Below are 22710 nucleotides of genomic sequence, written 5' to 3'. Positions count from 1 at the left end.
TTACAATCACAACACCTTTGACGTAGAATAGAACATACATATCTGTGTTTATTCCCAAGAAATCATGCAGTACATAAGATTATGTAATCTTTACATGTGTAAATTGTTGAATATTAAACTTTATTTGTAACATTTCTAAACTTCAATTCAAAATAGCATGAGAAATATACAAATAGCCTGGTCACCAGTTATCTTTTGGCGTACAAAGAGTACGACCGGGTACGAGGCGGGTTTATGCTTTATGATATATGCATTGTGCATGTACAGTTATTGTGTGTTTATTATTTTTGATATTAATAAACTAGGGAATGCACTCCTCCTAGTTTTATTCGATAACCCGCAAAAAACGTGTTGTATTATGTAAGTACACTGTACACTCAATCTCAAAATATGATGTAGTCTTAACTAAAAACTGTATACATATGTATTACATGTATTTGAGTTCCTTTATTACACTACAACATCGTATACAGAACACTATATCGACTTACACAGATACAACTCAATTTCTTACTCTACAACTCTATCAAGTCAGAGATAATATAATCTTATACTATCAAAGATACTTTTTAAACAAATAACAACCTTTGACACACTGGGAACTAAAGTCTATTATTAAAAATGATCAGCGAAGCGATGCAATTTTGTTGAACAATAAGTTCGCATCCTACAATTTTATTAACTTGCCATCGTTTTTCTTTCAAAATGTTTGACACTCTCAGACAGAATGACGTAAATATTTGTAAAAATAAATGCTGATCCGTTTTAAAAAATTAATTACTCCAATTCTTTAAAACAACTAAATTTAGATTAGCAATGTTCCAAGTTTACAAACATTAATTTCACGCGTATAAAGCGCAATTTTGTTTAACAAAGTATTTATGTCATAATACTAAGCAACGCTCCAGTATTGCCTTACTCAAAAAATAAAGCAAAATTTTGCCTTAATCCAGTCTGTAGGTATTTATGCTCTACAAAAGGTGGCGTAGAAAATGTTTTGAAACGATATTGTTTAGGTATGAAAGGTTAATCAAAATCCAAGTTTTCGACCTTGACGGACCCAGGCGCTAGCCGCCATCTTGAATTAAAGGTGCTAAAATAAGGTATATTTTAAATAACTTCTCAATTGTTTACTAAATCACAAAAGTGTCTATGAGGGGTTCAAAGAAGACAAAATTACCTACATTTTTTTCATACATGATTATTCTGTAAGTCTTAAAGGTAAAAAGTTACAAGCGACGGAAATAATAATATTTACAGAAATCATATAATTTTAATTTTGTTTAAAAATTGTACAGCTATCATTTTTTAATTATCTTTGATGGCCCGGGCTGGTTAATGGTGGCTTCTTCATTATCGTCGCTGAAATTTTCTGTTTCATTGTCTGTATTTTTAGTTTCCAACCATGAAATTTCGTCATCATGACCAGAAGAAATTGAAGACGCTGGTGCACGCTTTCTAGTAACTTTTTACGGAGGGGACATGGATAAGGAATCCTTAGAAGATATCCGATATGAACGATTCATAAAGTTATCAATTAAAAGTAAATTTAATCGACGAAATTTCATGGTTGGAAACTAAAAATACAGACAATGAAACAGAAAATTTCAGCGACGATAATGAAGAAGCCACCATTAACCAGCCCGGGCCATCAAAAAGAATAAAAAAAGATTGCTGCACAATTTTTAAACAAAATTAAAATTATATGATTTCTGTAAATATTATTATTTCCGTCGCTTGTAACTTTTTACCTTTAAGACTTACAGAATAATCATGTATGAAAAAAATGTAGGTAATTTTGTCTTCTTTGAACCCCTCATAGACACTTTTGTGATTTAGTAAACAATTGAGAAGTTATTTAAAATATACCTAATTTTAGCACCTTTAATTCAAGATGGCGGCTAGCGCCTGGGTCCGTCAAGGTCGAAAACTTGGATTTTTATTAACCTTTCATACCTAAACAATATTGTTTCAAAACATTTTCTACGCCACCTTTTGTAGAGCAGAGGCTTTTACATTTTCCCACAGACTGGACTACCTACCAATCAAGATAACTTTTGTCATATTTTAGCTGCAGACCTACTTGCAAATTAGCCATTATTTTTTTATATTTCAGTTATTGAATACTTTAAATAATAATATGTTTTGGAAGAACAATTACTATAAAACGCTGCTAAATTTCTTAGCTGTACCAATTAACTATTCTGGGGCTGTACGTTCTCTTGAAAAGAAATATAATTTTACATAATAATCATAAAGTTCGTCAGCCAATTACTTACTCAATTTGTAAAAGACAACATTTTGAAGTCGAGAACGTCACGACATTTTTATGTTGCTCAAAGGTTTAAGAAATTAATGCATTCTTTGGAGTAAGAACTGTTTCATCCTGGTCGAAAGCTTTTCCGTATTATATGAAACATATAAAAAATTAAAAACCCGAGCTTACCATGTGTTTACGTTTTCATCTGAATTGCTGAGGGTAGTCAAATAATTTTATAACAATAAGTAGCTAAATTACAAAATTTGTATATAATATGAATAAAGAAACTTTCATGCCCCAACTCAAACATTTGTTTTGGTTCTAAGAGGCGATTTTCAGTTGTCAAAATACCTAATTCGCCCCCTCTTTCGCCAATCACCCAGTGGAGGGGATAAATAAAATAAAATTAAGATGAGTTTTCTGTACGTGCAAATAGTGCTTCAGCTTTCTGGGACCACAAGTAGGTATATGGGATCATTGAAACCAATACCTAATAAACCAACCATGCTTAGTTTGGAACAAAAAATGGCTGGTATGATATTTTAATATGCTTAACCGGAATTGGATGGTGAACCATCGAGCCTTCAAAAATTATTCAGTTGTAGTGTTGGAGAGTAATGTCTACATAATAACATGCACACACATATAAACGGATTGCTATCTATGAAAGACTAATAAACAGAGATACATTTAAGATCTTCGTATTGCCAAAACCACCTACATTATGTTCTCAACGCGCAGTTCGAGAGGCGTTCACCATGATCATTCTGCCTCTGTTTATTCCAGCATTCTCTCTGAATTACTTTAAAATTGACCTCACTGATGGTAAGACCAATGAATTCAAACCCAGTGGAGCGTACAACCGATAGAAAGTGATACAAATTCGTTTCTTTCTTTATAAACGCCGCATTGACACTATAGGCGGCATTATTCCAAGTGATATGGATTGCTACACTTTGGTAAGTGTTTATGTAAGTTTATTTTGACATTTGGTGAATTCTCGGCCGGTTTTATATAGGGCTGTGTGCCTTTGGGTCATGAAATATGTGATATTGATTGCGAACTTTGCCTGCGGTTATCTACGTTTATGCTGTTATTATAACCTAAATGACACACAAGTTTATATAAGAAATGGTCTGTAGCAATTTTCAATTGGTCACAGTTAAACTTTGGGTTTGTTTGGTTGTTCAATATAGGTTGGTTTCATCATCTTTCCGAGTAGTATGAATTAACGTTAAAAGTTAAAACCTAGACGAATAAAAAATGATAAAATATATTTCGGACGTTCTCTGATTTTTTGTAGAAATGGCCGTCACGCCAATATAAAATATGTACAAAAACATAACACTAGGTATAAAATAAACTTACTTTTTATTATAACTTTATGTTTCATTGTTTTAAATAATAGGTAATTAAATATGATATGCATTTTTTATTTATATTATTTTATATGCAATTAGGATCAATATTTCTCCTTGCTATAAAATATTTAAAGGTGAGACTGGATAATAAAAACCTTAAAACTATAAAATTAAAGACGTAAAACAAAGAGCGAATTTTAGCACTAACTTATTATGTTCGTAACAGGCTATTTTTAATATAATTTATTTATTAATATAGCAAATTTTGATCATTTATTTAGCAAGTTAACACTTTTGCACGCCTCATAAGCGAAGCGTTGAGGTGGGTACTACTGTCACTTCGCGCAAAACATCTGATTTTTCAAACTTAAAATGTCTTTATGTATCATACATTGCACTTGTAAGATAATACATACACACACATATTAAGAAAAAACACTATTTTTAACGTTCATGATATTTTTGATGTCATTTTTGTTATTTAAACTAGTTAAAAAACAGTTTAAAAAAGTTCTGTCTTGGACGTCCGTGTGTCTGTATGTGCGGATCCTTTTTCTTGTTAACACGATAGCGACCGAAATACTTTACTAATCGAGTCTTTTTTTTTCTCTTACGCTTGAGTATGCTCAGGAATAGAACCCTTTCATTTTTCAGGGTCTGATTCGATATGGTTTAATTGTTATTAAATAAACAAAAATAATAATTAATAAATATTTATTAAAAAAAAAATTATGAGGCGTGCACTTTTGGATTTTCCAAATTATTTTTTATATTATCATGCATTATATTTTATTTGTTATTTTAATTTTTAACTGACAGATAAGCTAAACAGAATCCATACTAATATTATAAATGCGAAAGTAACTCTGTCTGTCTGTCTGTTACTCAATCACGCCTAAACTACTCAACCAATTTTCATGAAATTTGGTATGGAGATATTTTGATACCCGAGAAAGGACATAGGCTACTTTTTATCCCGGGAAAATGACGCAATCCCGGAAATCCCGGGAACGGGAACTATGCGGGTTTTTCTTTGACTGCGCGGGCGAAGCCGCGGGCGAAAACCTAGTACTCGATAAATTGTGAAATCAGCCTTTATAGTATTTTAATGATTTGACACACTGATTTAATTAATTATTTTAACTACAAATTATATCTTCGCGTATTACAGCTTCTTCTTGCAAGTGTGGTGGTAACCAGCTCAGCTTGGTCTGCGCCGTTCTACACAGTGCATAGGCCGCTACGGGTCACCAGATACGCGCCTCTACCACCGCTACATAGAATACCTAGTAGGTATTATATCACTACATAGTATAAAACAAAGTCGCTTTCCCTGTCCCTATGTCCCTATGTCCCTATGTCCCTTTGTACGCTTAAATCTTTGAAACTACGCAATGGATTTTGATGCGGTTTTTTTTAATAGATAGAGTGATTCAAGAGGAAGGTTTATATGTATAATAAGATCCATTAAGTAGTGGATAAGTACAGTTATTTTTGAGGTTTCTAATGTGATGTCGTAAAAAATTACATTTATTCCGCTTACATTGCAAACGCAGGCTGAACCCTACGAGTTTTATCAAAATAATGTACTAAGTATTATACACATTGAAAAGGTCTACAGAAAAGTCCGGGATGGTATATGTCTATCTCTTATGGATAACCCACAATAACTTTTTTTTGTCATTTACTTTTTACGACAAATAATGGCTAATTTTCGAAGCGATTTTAACCAATACAGCATTAATCCTTAACCAATTAAATACCATGGATACACTGTTCATTTAATATAGATCCATATGGCCCTTTACACCGTATGATTTAAGTGAATATTTTCGAAGATATTACAGATTTAAAAATTGCGGGACGTAGCGTTTGCGGCCGCCCGGCTATGTAGGTATTTTATACCCGTGCGATGCCGGAGCGGGCCGCTATATTTTTATACCTATACAACGTTCACAATTATTTTTCTGTAGTGTATTTAGTATCAGCATTGCACCCGTGCGAAGCCGGGGCGGGTCGCTAGTTATTATATATAAATAACCAGCTGTGCCGCGCGGTATCACCCGCGTGGCTCCGCTCCTGTTGTTCTTAGCGTGATGATATTATGCCTATACTTCCTCAATAAATGGTTTATCTAAAACCGAAAGAATTTTTCAAAACTGACCAGTAGAAACTGAGATTAGCGCGTTCAAACAAACAAACAAACTCTTCAGTTTTATAATATCTATTATATACACACAGTATAGTAGAGCTCTACATTTTACAAATGGTGCACAGCTAATTTAAAACAATTACTTTAGTAATTTTCTAAACTCTACTCAATTTATAAAATTATTAAGAACCTAGTAACTATATCTTAACAAAAATGTAATATGATATAACAAAAACGTTCTGTGTTACGCATTTTGTCTGCGGTTAGAAACATAAGTGGCTTTTATTAAAGTTATTGTTACAAGGTTGGTGTTATTTGAAAATGTATAGCAAGTGTTTTTCTATAATAGTTACAAACTGATAATTTTATAGTTATCTATAGAAAGCTATTTTATGTCCATTACGGTTATTTATTCGGAGTTATAATGTCTTTTTTACATAATACAATTAATTGTTATACAATTTATTATACATACCTAAACTTATAGGTAGTTCTATAGATACTATTATCTATATCTATATATAACAGGGAAAATCTTTGAGGGGAAAATAGAGCAAGTGACACGTGGTACAATTAAATTTCATAATGAAAACAGACATCTTTATAATAATAGTTCATACTTGGGGTAATGTTTGCTTTTTCTTTTATTACAAGTTCTATCTCCTCAACTTTCTTAACAAAATTCATATAAACAATAGCGCTGTCTCGTGAGATAATTATAAATTATTATTGAAGTGAAACTTCTTTATCGGGGTTGGAAAAAAATTTAGTGTAACATTTTTTGATTTTTCGTTACGCGTGACATTTTTCCGATACGCGCCATCTTTTTCTTATCCCTACCACGCGTGATTCGACCGTATTTCTGTAAAGTTGCATATAGTAAATTATTTTTTGAAAAATAGAGAAGTTTCACTTCTTACTTGTGTACACTAGTACACGCACACATGTTTTATTTTACAGTTATAAGTATGCTAGTAATTCGTTTTAGAACAGCAGCTTAGCAGCGTTTTAAGCAGCAGTTTAGGCTGCTGCTTAAACGTTAAGACGTTTTTTATCTAACATGACACAATTTCAGTTCCAGTTCGCTACGAAAGATGGCAGCGACCGAAGCGCGGTCAAGATGAATATGACCACGACCGCGACCGTGACCACGACCACGATGACCACGACCACAAAGATAGCGGCGTCACGGGCCCGGTCCACACGTTTGTGAAGACGGACAAAAATGCAAATTATAAATGGGGGGTTAGACACCACGTTGGAAATAAATATAAATCGTAGCGGAGTTTCAAAGATTTTTGTTTTGTGTTCTATTTCATTTTTGTATGCGAATTTGTTGGGTTGCTAATTTTGATATAGTTTTAAAATATAGATAGTAGAGATATGATTGTTAAGAAATGGTTCAAATAATTCAAATAAAAGCCTTTATTGTATGGCAGATAACAGTGAGTAAAATGGAAAATTATGTGATAATTATATTATGTAACAAATGTGTTTTAATGTAATATATTAACGAATATTAAAAAAGGTGTTTTATATAATAATTATTGTATGCAATTGTGATGTTCAAATCAAACATCATATTCATATTAAGAAGGATGGCCATATCAATCCTTTTTCCCGCATCATAATAATTACTTTTTCAAGTAAATAATCAAAGTACTTTTCATGATAAAAAGACTTGTTATTAAAAAGACTGTGTCGGTGTTTAAAAAAAGAGTGTGTGTGATAATGCAAGAAATTAGCAGTCTTTATCAGCTTATGCAGGTATGCCAGACCTTCCAATTTTCTTTTACCTAAGCAATTACCTACTGCAAAAATCTTGCAGACAGTTACATAACTCCTTCCCAATTTAGAATACATAAGAAACAAGTGTAATTGACCATTTAAATAGTTGTCACGTAGCCAACTAACTATTCAAGATATAATGAGGTGAACATAATAAAACTTACATAGAGTAGGCTTATACGAAACACTATTTAGTATGTTTAAAAAGGCATTTATAACGCATCTTACTCGCACTTTTACATTAGTCTACGTAGATTGTAGGTAGATTTACGTATTCTAAAGATTTACGTGTAGGCATTATTTTGTTAGGCAGTGATGTCTGAAAATTTCATAATAAATACTTTTTAGAAACTTTGGTTTACCTTGACGAGTGATGAAAGTTTTGAATGAGTAGCGTATATGCTTGTTAAGATGAATAATACCCGAAATATGTAAAATTATAATAATCTGCAGTAGAAACGGTTGTTTATCCACCATCATTCTGTATACGTATATCTTTAGATCTTCAGGAGACCGGGAGTACAACTTGAAATAAAACTTACATTACTAGCGAGCCCTCACTTCCGATCCATGAATTTCTACATTAAAAATAAAGTAATTGAATTTCTCTATCTAAAAATTTTTGCAAGAGTTAAATCGAAAGCTTAATTCAAACATAGATAATATTATAAAAATTTAGGTTTGCTAGGTACTAAGTTTGCATCTATAACAGACATTCCTCAAAGATAAAGCCAGTACAGCTGGCTTTGCCTTGATACGACGAACGAACTGATGAAGAAGACGAAGATAAAATGTTAATTCATTCTTTTGAACAAATGTGCTTCCACAAATAAATTGCTTGCACACACAACACAACCCCTGTATGCTCTGACTCACATTACCTACAATTCGTACAGGACATTTACGGTCTTATCAATAATTTATGTCCCCAACCAGGCCACAGATAAATAATTGTTACACTAAATAGTTAGAGTAGGGGAGACCGAGGGGTTTTGAAACAAAGGTGAGTTGAAACAGTCCCGATTTCTCGGAACCTAAAACCGTTAGCGATCTGGCAACGTAGTTTTTAACCACCTTCCGCCACCCGCTATCGCGTCAGTTCACGCCGGTGGCGTCAGTTGTGCAGTTGTGTAGTTCTGAATGACATGTGCCGAAAATCGCAAAAAGTAAGTATTTCACGATTTTTTACGATGCTCATACTTTATTAGTGGTTTTGTTTTTTGGGTTGAGCTAAATACGTTTTGAAAACTCATTATCTATAGATTCATGAAATATACTTGGTAAATTTGATTTCTGTGTATTTACTGCTTGATCGTGATTTGAATAAAAATTGGGAGGCTTTTTCTCACTGAGGTGTTTTGAAACAGACTGTTTCAACTCTCCTCGGTTTAAATTTAATATCTAATTATAGCTTAGTAATAAAAAGTACAAGGATTAAAGGATTTTATGGTTGATTTAATGTGTTTATTAGTTTCAGCATCCCTACTGAAGAACGTAAAACAAGAAGAAGGTCAAAACTAGGCAGTAAAACTAAAAAGGTTAAGGTTGTCAAAAAAGAGAGGAAACGATGATGGTGATGAAGGAGAAGAGGATTAATCCTGCTGCCAGCCATATTGCCATATTCAAACGGCTTGTCTGATTAATTTGTTTCCAATTTGTCTTTGAAATTTTTTTAGAGTATTTTTACTTAAATAATTTATAGATAGTACTGATAGTAATACTTAAAAATGACTGATAGTTATACTATTGAGTATTGTACTAATAACTATTATCAAAGATTATATTAGAATCTAAAACATTTTGTTGATTCGACTGATTATAATTGATGTTACGCATAGGACGTCATTTAATTTCTAGTAATTAAGGAGTTTATTATTTGTATAAGACCTACTTGACTGATATTTCAGTAAAATATTACTAAAAAAGGTTGTTGATTACTTGAAAAGATTAATTTTAATTAAAACCTTTAAATCAAATCATGAATTTTATTTTGCAGCTCCTATTACTCCCCAAAATCATAATGTTTCAACTCTCCTCGACCTCTGTTTCATCTCACCTCGGTATGAGGAGAGATGAAACAAGTTGACTTGTTACGGTTAAATCGATTTTTCACCACATTTTTTAAGGCTTACAGTTTCTTTTTGCTAACCATTCGCAAGAGTATAGAATAACCTATCGATTGGTACTAGTACCTCTAGATTTCTGATAACAGTTTGAGTTATATTAAACAAGATGTGAAAATTGTTTCAACTCCCCTCGGTCTCCCCTATTGTATAACTGTATCAAATTACTCTGCGGTCGACACACACGACTACCCAAATCCGTTCACTTATAATTACGACACTAAACTCGTATGTTGCGCCCGCGCCGCCCGGCGTCCGCGTCGGGCGTCGGCCTGTAAGGCTGAAAATTAACGAGCGGTTGCGCGCCTAATTTTATTGTTCAGACGACAATTAAAATGGCGTCGACAAATGATGAATGAAGACGAAATGAAGCAGAAATACAACTTTTTGCTGCTATGGATTGACCCGTGAACCTTTAAACTTAGTGCGGCTGATTAAATTAAATTAAATTTAAATTTCGCAAATTAAATTATGAAATATTATCCGTGTTTTAAGTTTGTCCTGAACCAAGCATATAAATAAATTATCACTGATAGTTTATTTATTGCATGTAGGTAAATGCCAACATCAAATAATCAATGATCGTTAGTGTTTGAACGAAGCTACCACTATTGAAATCCTTTTCCTACAGTATTGTCACTGAAATAACCTTTGAGCAAAGTACGTGATCTTGGAAACAGTAATGAATTGTACAATAAACTGTGCTTACTCAACAAATAATTACTATCGTGTTTTATTAAGCCCTGTACACAAATAGGATAATTGTTCAGAATTAGTTGCGGTAAACACGATCGTGAGTATACAGCCTTACAAGGACATAACAATTATAATAATAACATAATGTCGCTTATCAAAATTACCTCGTAGTTCCGAATATAGGTCAACTAATTTGACCTATTAAACAAATTGGTTTCTTATTTAATAGAGCATAAAATTTAAATTGGCATACTTTGTTTATCAAACTATTATCTAGATAAAGGCGCTAGTTCTAAAATTCATTTCTCCAAACTGAAAAATGTATTCATGATAATTACGATTACAATTTACAGCCTTATTATAATACAGCCTACATTCAAAATTGTCAAAAAAGCTCAAGGATTTTTTTTTTCGACGCCTTGTCTTAAACACTTATCATAGTAATTTTACTTAATAATACAATTTACAAATTTTAAAAGATCTTGAATAATGAACTGCTGCTCATTCTTCCTTGCTAGGAAGTGTCTGAAAATTGTTAAACACCGAACTAAAATGAACAATTATGGTAATTTTCTTCTAAAGGGCGGGGAGTGTCATGAGAAATAATATTTGTAACATTTATTTTTGTTTCATTTACCACGTGCAAAGGTAAAAGATAATCGTGAGCTTTTATTTGCTTCAATTCAGTTTCCAACTTAAAAGCCTTTTCTTCGTTCAAACAGATTTTGATGCTAAAATGTTTATTAAGATTTTTTTACTAGGTAACTATCACTTTTATTATTATAAAATATGTACAAGCTGTGCACCTCGATTTCTCCTGTGACACTGTCGAAGATTAGTCGTACCAACTAAGGAGCATTCGCACACCACTTGTTAAAGATCATCACATGATCAAAAGCAAAGTTACGATGCTTTAAAGAACATTCAGACAAATATCATTTTTGTATACATTAATATTTAATTCCACGACACATTTCAGCCTCAGAAAAACACTTTGCTGATGATCATCACATGTTCAAATGCATAGTTTATTTATCATAGACAAATATTAAGTTTAATCTACACTAATATTATAAAGAGGAAAATTTGTTTGATTTTAATGAATAGGCTTTAATTGTTTGATTTTAATGAATAGGCTCATAAACTACTGGACCGATTTTAAAAATTCTTTCACCATTCGAAAGCTACATTATCCACGAGTAATATAGGCTATAATCATCATGCTAAGACCAACAGGAGCGGAGTAATGCGGCTGAAACCGCGCGGCACAGCTAGTATTTTATATAACACTAGCGACCCGCCCCGGCTTCGCACGGGTGCATTGCTGATACTAAATACACTACAGAAAAACTGTGAACGTTGTATAATATAAAAATATAGCGGCCCGCTCCGGCATCGCACGGGTATAAAATACATAGCCGGGCGGCCGCAAACGCTACGTCCCGCAATTTTTAAATCTGTAATATCTTCGAAAATATTCACTTAAATCATACGGTGTAAAGGGCCATATAGACTATATTAAATGAACAATGTATCCATGGTATTTAATCGGTTAAGGATTAATGCTGTATTGGTTAAAATCGCTTCGAAAATTAGCCATTATTTGTCGTAAAAAGTAAATGACAAAAAAAAGTTGTTGTGGGTTATCCATAAGAGATAGACATATACCATCGCGGACTTTTCTGTAGACCTTTTCAATGTGTATAATACTTAGTACATTATTTTGATAAAACTCGTAGGGTTCAGCCTGCGTTTGCAATGTAAGCGGAATAAATGTAATTTTTTACGACATCACATTAGAAACCTCAAAAATAACAGTACTTCTCCACTACTTAATGGATCTTATTATACATATAAACCTTCCTCTTGAATCACTCTATCTATTAAAAAAAACCGCATCAAAATCCGTTGCGTAGTTTCAAAGATTTAAGCGTACAAAGGGACATAGGGACATAGGGACAGAGAAAGCGACTTTGTTTTATACTATGTAGTGATTTAAAGTTAATACCAGACAACACGTATTGGGGTATAATATGAGAAGGCCGAAACTAGTTTTCTATATGCGTTTGGTGTGACAGTTCAGACATGTTCAGATGTATGACCTTATCCCAATTTCAGTGAGGTGTGGCGAACGGACACAATGACTGTTGCTATGTGCTTTACAATTATACATGTATTTGGTACACACTTGTAAACACGTGGAGAAATACATCTTCATTGTATGGATTTTTGTTGTGTTAAACTGACAGAAAGTAAAATATTATTTTGATGTTACGCATCGAATGAAGCGTTTGGTGTTTTAATAAAGCTCTTTTTTGATTTAATGATAACATCAAAGGAGACCTTAGTTTCATTAATTGTTCTCAAATCAAATATTAATTCCAGAATATGGCATAATTAGTGCGACTAGTATTTATATAAATTATATTTATTTTAAACATAAGACCGATTGAACAGATTTTTCTTAAGACGAGGCTCCCTAACATAATTTCTTGCACTGAGTGACCGGTTACGGTACTAGACGCTAACACAGCCGTAATAAAGTTTAATATCGCGTGCGCTCTTTGATCGCGTTCGAGCTCGAAAAGTAAGTCTCAATTCTTATTTCGTTTATCACTAAAGTAATAATTGATTTAGAGAAAAAATACCTTGTGATTCAATAGTAAACTCTATTTTCTTACTGTTAACATTTATTTTAGACATAAAATCCAAGTAAATCTTAAAAAAAATGTAATAATCCTTAAAAAAGGCATAATTTTTGAATAAAAAATGAATCGAGCGAAAATGTTACAATTACGTAACTGTCTTGTACATCGAAAGAAAAAGACCCAATAAATCATATACTAAAAATTCATTTTGATTGTATGTGTGCCTGTTTCAGAATATTAATGCAAATTCACATAAAATTTAGGGAGCCTCCCCTTAACGTTCTTATCAGTTCAATATAGAGAGCAGAAAATTTATATAAACGGTCACGACTCAAGTTTTGTATATTATGACGTATGTTCCAATTATTTAATCATTAGATAAAGCACTGATAATATAAAATCCTTGCAACTTCTCATAACGAGTTAACCATATCTTAACAGATGAATTGAAAGTAACTACATATTATACGAATTTAAGATCTGAACTTTAGATAATAGTACGCCATTGAAAACGCTAAATGTTAAAGCTATTTAAACCCCGCCGTCTCTTATTAGGCAATAAAAATCACAAAAACATTATGCAAAATTTTATAAATCACCATTGTTTAAATAAGGACATACTTTTCCTTTAATAGTTAGTAGGAAAATCGGGAGAAACACTACATCCATGTCGAAGGAATTAAAAGCTCAACATAGAGTCGTGGCCAGAAGATAATTTTTCTAATATTTATAATTACTTACATTACTATTAAAAATTATCAGAAACAGGAAAATGTACCTAATTGTAAGAAAATTCTACAGAAACTTCAAATTGAATTGTTAGCCCATTGGCTGCGAACCTCGCACTGTATGCTCTATATATTTTTGAATAGCTTCCATTTCTACAAAATAATATGTATATTTGTTTGTTTGTTTGATACTCCTTCACGCAAAAACTGCTGAACCGATTTTCATGAAATTTAGCACACATATAGCGAAACTTGGATTAACACATAGGATATACCACGGGAACGGGAACTTTGATTACGCGGGCAAAGCTGCGGGTGAAAAACTAGTTATTTTAATATATTACGCAAATCATAAATCAAGAAGTATCATAATTACTCAATATTGTATATTTACAATCATTAAAGAGGAAGGATGTACAGTTTACCCTTTTAAATTTTTTTCTTGCTTACCAAATTTGAAGTGTTCCTTATAATTTAGCCTTACAAGTCTTGTAATTAAACATAAATCTATTAATGTGAAAGATTTTTAATACAATATATCGATTTATTATGAACATTTTTATAGTATTTATGAAAGATATTGAAGCAATGCGGCTAAAAATAGTGTGTATAATGTATATACAATATATATATATATAAATTTAGACCTATAATAAATTATATATGTAAAACTATTTTAAACTTAATTAAAATAATTTTAAAGCCACGTGAGAGTTAATGCTAATAATGACATAACACTTATAAATAATCGACATGTTAATTAAAACAAATACATTAAACTAGTTACTATTTCTGTAAGTCGGAAAAGATAAAGTAATAAGGAATATCAATTGATGCAAATTCAATCTAAGTATATTAATACGCAAATACGAAAGCTGTTTTGAAATTATAGGTAGCTTATCAGTTATCGCCTGTTTTACTTGCTTTAATTTCTCGAGAGAAATCCGAGAAAGGGGTTAGAAACTAAGCCAGGATATCGGTGGGAATTGGATAGTTTCATGTAGAAATTTTTAATTCATATCTGTTATCAATCTGAACGTCGAAACTATATATAAGAAGTTATCATTAATATTAAAAGTCTTATCAATAGATAGTAGGTATACAGTTTATGAAATAGGCTTTTTATCTACAGATTCCGAATTTCGCTTCCATTGTGAAAAATGGCATAAAAAGTAGGTACTTGTTTTACTTTTAGCAAAAAGCAGAGAGCTCGTGAAATTGTAGTTAGTATCTATAGTTTTTCAAACTTGAAAAATTATTTTCTAAGTAACTATGAGTAATATGTAATATGCCTATGTAAATAATTCATGCATTTTTATTTCATCTTAACAAAAAATATAACAATAGGTACCACTCAATAGTTCTGAATACTGTGACCGTGATATTCAATCTGGCTCCAGGAGCAGATAAGACTGTTTAATTTGGATTAAAATAAATATTAATAAAAAAATACTGTGAAATAAGATTGATAAAAATTACTTACTGTGTAAAGCCGAAAGCATTAGTTTCTCTGAAAAGTTTAAAACAAAAATTAAGCATTGTCGGACAGTATATTATGGTCACAGTCATATAAATTTATTCATTTTCTAAATGATAAGTATGTACTTTTCAATTTATATAGCTAATAGGACAGGTCCTTAAAGATCTATTGATTTATTCTGACATAAAACAATACAAATTTCTTCCCACCAATTCGAAAGGACCTATCCTAAAACATTGGTCCATAGTTTACGTTCATACCCCCACTAAATAGAAGGGATGAATGTATATAAAGTGTTGTTGTTCTCGCAACGCACTGTATCTTACGTGTTGTGTGTGCATAATTGTGTGTGATGTTTCGTAAATGTGTTGTTCTTGCAGTGTTGGGGTGCGCACTTGCCACCCCCGTCGCGCAGTACCAAGTACAGGTTTGTCATTGTGAATAGCTAACGGCTGAACCTTTTTGGATGTGTGGCTTTTTGTTGTGTAGTGACATGTATTGTTTCGGTACGGTATAATAGCTTCAAGTTTTGTAATGGTGGTATTCTTTGGCACTTAGTTAATATTAATTTACCAATTCTAATATATGGTAAAAGCGAATTTTCATTCAATGTTTGAGATACCATTGTATGAATATTTAAAATCTTCACATAATGGTAAATTAGAAAATAATTATCACAAATGCCTTTTCTAAGATGTATTCGGTAAGAGGAAACAAGGAGTGTCTTTAAAACAAATTGCTTGCATCCTTGCCAACAATGTAATTTTAAAATTATACATAATTATTGTGCCGAGAAAAGGTTTCAAGTATAATTATTTTTCTAGTATTATTATCTACATAAAATTACGCAGGTTAAAAGCCACAAACAATTATTTCAAGATACACTAATTACAGTCGGTAATATAAATATACACTTTCTAGTTTTTTAAATCTCACAAGTTTATAAATACTACCGGTAGAGGTTTACAGAAATAAAATATTTTTCTACAATTTTTAGCCTAACATCTATCTATATAATATGTATATATATATAAAACTCAAAGGTAACTGATATAGTGATCTATCAATACACAGCCAAAACCACTGGACGTATCAGGCTGAACATGACATGCTGACATGCAGGTAGATGTTAGGACGTAGGCATCCGCTAAGAAATGATTTCCCGAAATTCTTGCGGGAACGGGGAAAAACGGGGATGCACGTACAAAGTCGTGGGCGGAAGCTAGTAATTACTATACAACTATAAATTACATCATATTTGTTGGCAATTAATACATATTTTATTTGACCAAATTAGCTATACAAACAAATACACAAACTTATTCTGCTGAATATTGTTTTAATTTTTAAAGACCTTGTAAACTATCATGAATTATATAACAGCCTTTAAATTACATAATATTTATCTCAGCTAAACTAAAGATAAATTATTATTGGATTTTTTTAACTCAAAAATCTGCATGATTTGGTTGAAAAATTACTTATGAATAAAAGCTATAAATATAATTCACTAGATTTCCGCCCGCGGCTTCGCCCGCGTTTTCAAAGGAAAACCCGCATAGTTCCTGTTCCCGTGGGATTTCCGGGATAAAACCTATCCTATGTGTTAATCCAAGTTACCCTCTATATGTGTGCTAAATTTCATTGTAATCGATTCAGAAGTTTTTACGTGAAAGAGTAACAAACATCCATACAAACTTTCGCCTTTATAATAGTATTAAGATTAATTTTTGTAGAGCATATAGAGAATTTAACTTAATTAAATTTTGATAAATTACCTTTATATAGGTACCTCCGCTATACAACTGTTACAATATACTAAATAGTGCACAAAGTAAGATTGCGTGATCAAGTTCAATGAACAAAATTGTCGTGAAAGTTTGTGCTTATCAGACAATCGGAACCTCCTCACACGCATAGTAATCACTGCATTTCAGTTTTCACTTTTTTTCGCAAGAAAAACTGCATTTAAATTGCTAAAAGTTTCAAATTATTTAAAAATAGGTAGTTACATAATAAATTATGAAATTTAGATATTTAACTGCATTTTGTCGTTTTTAAAGAATCCAATAATAACTAATCAATTTTATTAATAATTAATTCCACCGAAATATTTAAAAAAATTCATTTCATTTCCAATAAATCATAACATCAACAATGAGTATTTTTTATTTAATTAATGAGTCACTTTATTATAAAGCAATATATTAAATATTAATTAATAAGTAACAATATTCAGTTCTCTAATTAACTAATAAATAATAAAACACTGCATTCAACTCACGAATCACGTCACATCGCATGTCAACGTCATATACAAGACCAATTAATGAAAATTAATCAAATTATAACTATAGTCCCGTTAGTTACATAACCGTAGACTAGGCTAACCCGATTTAGTTAACAAGCATAACTGGTTCAAGTTACATAACTATATTTTGAGGTTAATTATATCGAGCACAGAAATTCTTTTGTGACTTACAACTTTCAGTCATTTGATGTTATGATTGACATTCTATGAGAGCAAATATTTGGGACTTATTTTATTTGTTTTTTTTTTTTTTATTTAAAGCCTTTTTAAAGCAATATTTGATTGAATTATGTATCAGAGAAGATATGGGCACATCCCTAATCCCTAGATTATGTGGAAACAAAAACATAATAAGTATTATATATCTTGTGTACATAGAGATTTTTTGATGTAATTACTATATGAAATGCTATAATATTGTCTACTCTATTACCTCCTATACCATAAAAAATCTAAAATAGTTATTAAGATATGTGAGATAGGTTATTCTACCATAAAAAAAGCTTATCATTTACGATCATAATATGATCATGCTCAATTACCTCTAGCACAAAAATAAACCTATTATTAAAAGTATATTTCTACCAGCAGGAAGAAGGCATACCCCCTCATCTATTAAGACAGTACATTGGCCAGGGTCAACAGCACGCACCCCGTCCCCAACACATACCGCAAGCTGCGCCTGCGCCGGCTAGATTGGTAAGGAAATTAAGTTCTAACTAAACAGACACTCTCTTTTTCCTCTTCTTCTTTAGCTGCAGTTTAGATATTTTGTAGTTATGAAAACTTATGACTTTATCAAATTGCTAATGTAATACGTTGTCAGAAGTTTGTCAGAGTATCAAGTAAAAAACTTTTTTTTAATACAGACAAGAATTATTACCACGATTTTAAGTGTGAAACTTAAGTAATTCAAAAAAAATGATATTTTTAAAAAGGTAAGTGTGAACTTTTGGGGAAGTAAACTCTCCTTTTATTTCTTTCAAGAGCTTTAACTACAAAAAATAAATCCTTCTTTTCTTTCGTTTCGTTTTTGTTCGAAAATAAATCTGAAAGTTAAAAAGACTGCAGTATTCACATTTCTTTTCCCATCCTCCAGCCATACAACGTCCCAAGTGAAGAGCAGTACCAGCCCCGCCAGCAATACCAGGCGCAGCCACAGTACCAACCACAGCCACAGTACCAGGCTCAACCGCAGCCACAGCCGCAACCACAGCCACAATACAGACCGCAAGCACAGCGAGAAGAGAGGCCTGAAGACTTTGACGTGAGTACTAGTTATAAAACGCCCTAAAATCTACATACTTTGGACACTTGTGAGCAGTACCAACAGCAGGATCAATTTCAGCCACAATACAGACCGCAAGCCCAAAGAGAAGAGAGGCCTGAAGACTTTGACGTGAGTACTAGTTGTAAAACGCCCTAAAATCTAAATACTTTAGACACTTGTGAACAGTACCAACAGCAGGACCAAGTACAGCCCGATACAGACCCCAGCCACAGAGAGAGGAAAGGCCTGAAGACTTTGACGTAAGTGCTAGTTGTAAAATGGTAACAGTGCCATGTCTAAACATTGGACCGTATAAGCAGTAGAAGCCGCAGCCACAATACAGACCCTAACCACAGAGAGAAGACAGGTCAAAAGACTTTGACGATATTGTTAGTTGTAAAGAGGCTAACAGTGCCATCACATTCATTTGATGATTAGATACTTGTTAGTACGTAGGTACAAGTGTAACTTCTGAACAACGGTGCGAAATTAAATTATTCTTAATTTCATGTATAAAACTGTCAGCCAGTAAGAAATTCGCTTGTTAATTACATCATGGTGTTACTAGGGAATATAGAGCTCTTTATTTACCCCATAAAATAGTATTACAAAAACAATCGTCAGGTTGAATAAGTAAATTGGTTACGTCCAGGCAATTTTGACCAATTGTAATTTCTCAACATTTCACCGCCATACAGGTTGACCGCTGCAAATCGTTTTGGCACAGTTGCATTATACAATACTTTGCAGACATAACTAATGCAAAATTTATTCATTCAACGTATTTGTCATGACAACAAACTTGTTTCAAGATACCTCAAGTCACGTGATAAAACAATATGAATAAAGAAATAAAATAAGAAACATGAGCTTCGCATAGAGAACCTTCCGACGTTATTGAGAGCGTCGGGTAAAAATTTGTATTGTCATCATAATATATGAAACTCTGATCAGTGATTTTTATAATCACGTTTACGGCAACATCAACCACATTAGATTCAAATCTTCGCGTTATGAGATGGACATTATTTCGGTTACACATGTGGAAAGGGTTCTTCATTGAGGTGCTTTTAAGGACCATCCAACGTCAATTGAGTAAAGGCTTGCTAAAGACTCGTTCCTGAAAATTGACCACTCTTCTTCTTGAATCAAAATTCTTGATTTACACTTTTACATAATCAAAGTTTAAGAACATTGATCACGTGCGGATCACTTGATCTGGTTTCCTCACACATTGCTCCATTTATATGCTTTTAGAGAACGTGTTTCAAGCGAGTTTCGAGTGAAAGTAGATCATTCGATCCCGTGGTACTGATGCAGAATTACGTTGGAAATTATGGACTAAGATAATGTGTACTGTATAGTTGCAGGTTTTGTAATCTGATACCGTAGAAGGATATACATTCATAACTAGACTAGAAATTGAAAAATATCATATTAGTATTATATTCTCTGTGGTCATATATATGGCTTTTTATAAATGTTTTTCATGTAACTACATAGTGTAGAAAACAGTGATTTTGGGGTCAATCTTCACAGTTCAAAGACAAAAAATCATCACGTAATAAAAAGGTATCTATAGGATTGAATATGCAGATTCTTTACAGAATTTTAAAACAATATTAACTTCATTATAACTGAACAATGAGTATCAATTCTTACTTTCATAATGGAATACATCCTTGACTTTTAACCGCGTAATGAACCAAAGGTTAACGTACTGTGTGAACTTACGTATACCGTTACAGATGTGTCTGAGATATTCGCAAACTATTGTTAATTTGTAACACTAGTTTGTATAGCATGTATTAATTTGAATAGTAAACGAATTGTTTAACATATCATACGCAATTGATGAAGTCTTTGATAAAAGCTATTTTCGTACAAAAAACCTAAAACATTACTAATTATATTTTCAATTTTTGCATTTAACGAAGCAAGTAATTTAAATATCTACTAGTAAATACTATATTATAAATAATTTATATATAAAATAAGTGTTTGTTTGAGTTTGAGTTTGAGTTTAATCTTTCCCTCCTTACAGGCCAATCCTTCATACCAATTCGGTTTCGACGTCAACGATGACCAGTTCACCAACTACCAAAACCGCAAGGAGCAGAGAGACGGTGACGTCATCAAGGGCTCCTACTCCGTGGTAGACAGCGATGGTTTCATCAGAACTGTTACCTACACCGCCGACCCTAAAGAGGGCTTCAAGGCTGAGGTAAACTTGGTTTAATTTTGATTATGTAGTTTTATGTCTCGATGATTTCTAATTGAATTGGTATGGTAGTGATCTTATTAATCTTGCCTTTGCAATGAGAGATATGGAGTTTCTAAATTTTCAGCTAAAGGTTTCGAAAACCTACCATTTGCAGATTCGATTTAATATTTCATATTACCAGAAGTCCACTAGTAAGAAGGTTATATTTATAGAAAACTAGCTGTCCGCCCCGGCTTCGGCCGTGGTACATATCTATACATATAATAAATCTGTAGAAGGGTCAATTCTGTACATTGAAAATATTGAAAAAATAAATAGCAGGGGGTGTTACTGGATGAACCAAACCCAAATATGTGATTAAAAAAATTTTTGTCTGTCTGTCTGTCTGTATGTGAAGACATCACGTAAAAACTAACGGTTCGATTTCGATGAAACTTGGTATAATTATACCTTATTATCCTGGGCGTAAAATAGGATACTTTTTATCCTGGAAAAATACGTAGAAAAAAAAACAATCTTAATTTTTCAGTTTTATCCATAGACGTTGTTCTGTAGAACAGCGAACACACGTTGGGTATTATTATAGGCCTAGCCGTATTTGGGTCCAATAGATATTTATAAGATGTTATTGTCAGAGTTACTCAAAATGGAGAAATAAACCATCCACGCGAAGACCGACATCCGCACGGACGGAGTCGCGGGCGGAAGCTAGTTTCGCAATAAAAAGTAGCCTCCTTTCTCGGGTATCATAATATCTCCATACCAAATTTCATGCAAATTGGTTCAGTAGTTTAAGCGTGATTGAGTAACAGACAGACAGACAGAGTTACTTTCGCATTTATAATATTAGTATGGATAGCTAATTTTTATCGTTCTTAATATTTTCAGGTATCCCGCAAACCTACAGACATCGTAGTCAAAATCCCCACACCAAAGCCCCAATTCCAAGAGCAACATGTAGCGCAACATGTAGCGCAACCCCAACCACAGGTGCAACAAGCCGCGCAACCTCGGCCGAACCCCCACCAACAACAGTACTACCGTTACGAATAATTCTAGAATATTCTAGAACATTCTAGAATCATCGAACAATGTCTACGGCCTCATTTTAATTGTTTTACTCTATGTTCTTTATCCAAATGATTATCTGTTGCGCTTTTGTTGATTGCCAGTTACAAAATATTTTATTATCTGTGTAATGTGTTCCTTTAGAACTTTTTTGAATAGATATTTTCACTTTGTAATTAATTCTTCATTCGCTAACTATACCACACCATGTTTAGGTAACGTTTGTTTCTTTATATTTTTAAATCACGTATTATTTTTTTTTTATATGGTAACTACATTTTTCAATCCTTTAAACGTCTTCTTCCGTAGATATTGTTAATGTAGAAAGTATTAGCTTCTAGTTGCGACCTATTAGATTAAGATTTGATTCTAAGTCCTAAAGATTTTGTATGTTATGTATAAAAATATTTAATGTTTATTTAAATATCACATCTATTTCTATGAAACAAGATTGAATTTACACTTGCCAATGGCTCTTTACGCTTCGTATTGCGATTTTACTTTTTATAGATATTGAATTGTTGAACATCAAATTGTGATATAAAAATAAAATAAAATTTTAAAAATAAATCTTTGTTTATTTTACCAACCCTTCCAGGCT

The 22710-nt window shown here is 32.4% G+C and overlaps 2 protein-coding genes across 3 annotated transcripts; both read left to right on the top strand.

The window, feature by feature from the left end:
• Window positions 1-3018: 3018 nt before the first annotated feature.
• On the top strand, window positions 3019-7068 carry LOC149904843 (uncharacterized). Its single transcript, XM_090107586.1, has 3 exons — window positions 3019-3219; window positions 4793-4910; window positions 6849-7068. Exons 1-3 carry the CDS (start codon window positions 3202-3204, stop codon window positions 7052-7054), a joined length of 342 nt encoding a protein of 113 aa, XP_089963712.1. The 5' UTR covers window positions 3019-3201; the 3' UTR covers window positions 7055-7068.
• An 8453-nt stretch (window positions 7069-15521) lies between these two features.
• Window positions 15522-22679, top strand: Cpr66D (Cuticular protein 66D). 2 transcript variants are annotated; one of them, XM_090106848.1, is made up of 5 exons: window positions 15522-15663; window positions 18139-18246; window positions 18647-18814; window positions 20862-21041; window positions 21930-22679. In XM_090106848.1, the coding sequence occupies exons 1-5, from the start codon at window positions 15589-15591 to the stop codon at window positions 22092-22094; spliced, it is 696 nt and encodes a 231-aa protein (XP_089962974.1). In that variant the 5' UTR covers window positions 15522-15588; the 3' UTR covers window positions 22095-22679. The 2 variants fall into 2 exon arrangements, with proteins under 2 accessions (XP_089962974.1, XP_089962973.1); XM_090106847.1 differs by having other exon boundaries at window positions 18136-18246.
• The last annotated feature ends 31 nt before the right edge of the window (window positions 22680-22710 follow it).

Source organism: Colias eurytheme, chromosome 11, assembly GCF_061535395.1.
Source record: "Colias eurytheme isolate Ceu_HAF_F1 chromosome 11, ilColEury1 Martin Lab GWU primary, whole genome shotgun sequence".
Taxonomy (NCBI): Eukaryota; Metazoa; Arthropoda; class Insecta; order Lepidoptera; family Pieridae; genus Colias; species Colias eurytheme.
This window is presented reverse-complemented; position numbering and strand designations above follow the sequence as displayed.

What these genes read in the sequence shown, in the direction of transcription:
- LOC149904843 (XM_090107586.1), top strand. An exon ending in ACCGCTACATAGAATACCTA is followed by an intron (nt 4,911 to 6,848) that starts GTAGGTATTATA and finishes ACACAATTTCAG; the next exon opens with TTCCAGTTCGCTACGAAAGA.
- Cpr66D (XM_090106847.1), top strand. Translation starts at nt 15,589, where the DNA reads ATGTTTCGTAAATGTGTTGTTCTTGCAGTGTTGGGGTGCGCACTTGCC. An exon ending in CGCCTGCGCCGGCTAGATTG is followed by an intron (nt 18,247 to 18,646) that starts GTAAGGAAATTA and finishes CCCATCCTCCAG; the next exon opens with CCATACAACGTCCCAAGTGA. An exon ending in AAGAGGGCTTCAAGGCTGAG is followed by an intron (nt 21,042 to 21,929) that starts GTAAACTTGGTT and finishes TAATATTTTCAG; the next exon opens with GTATCCCGCAAACCTACAGA.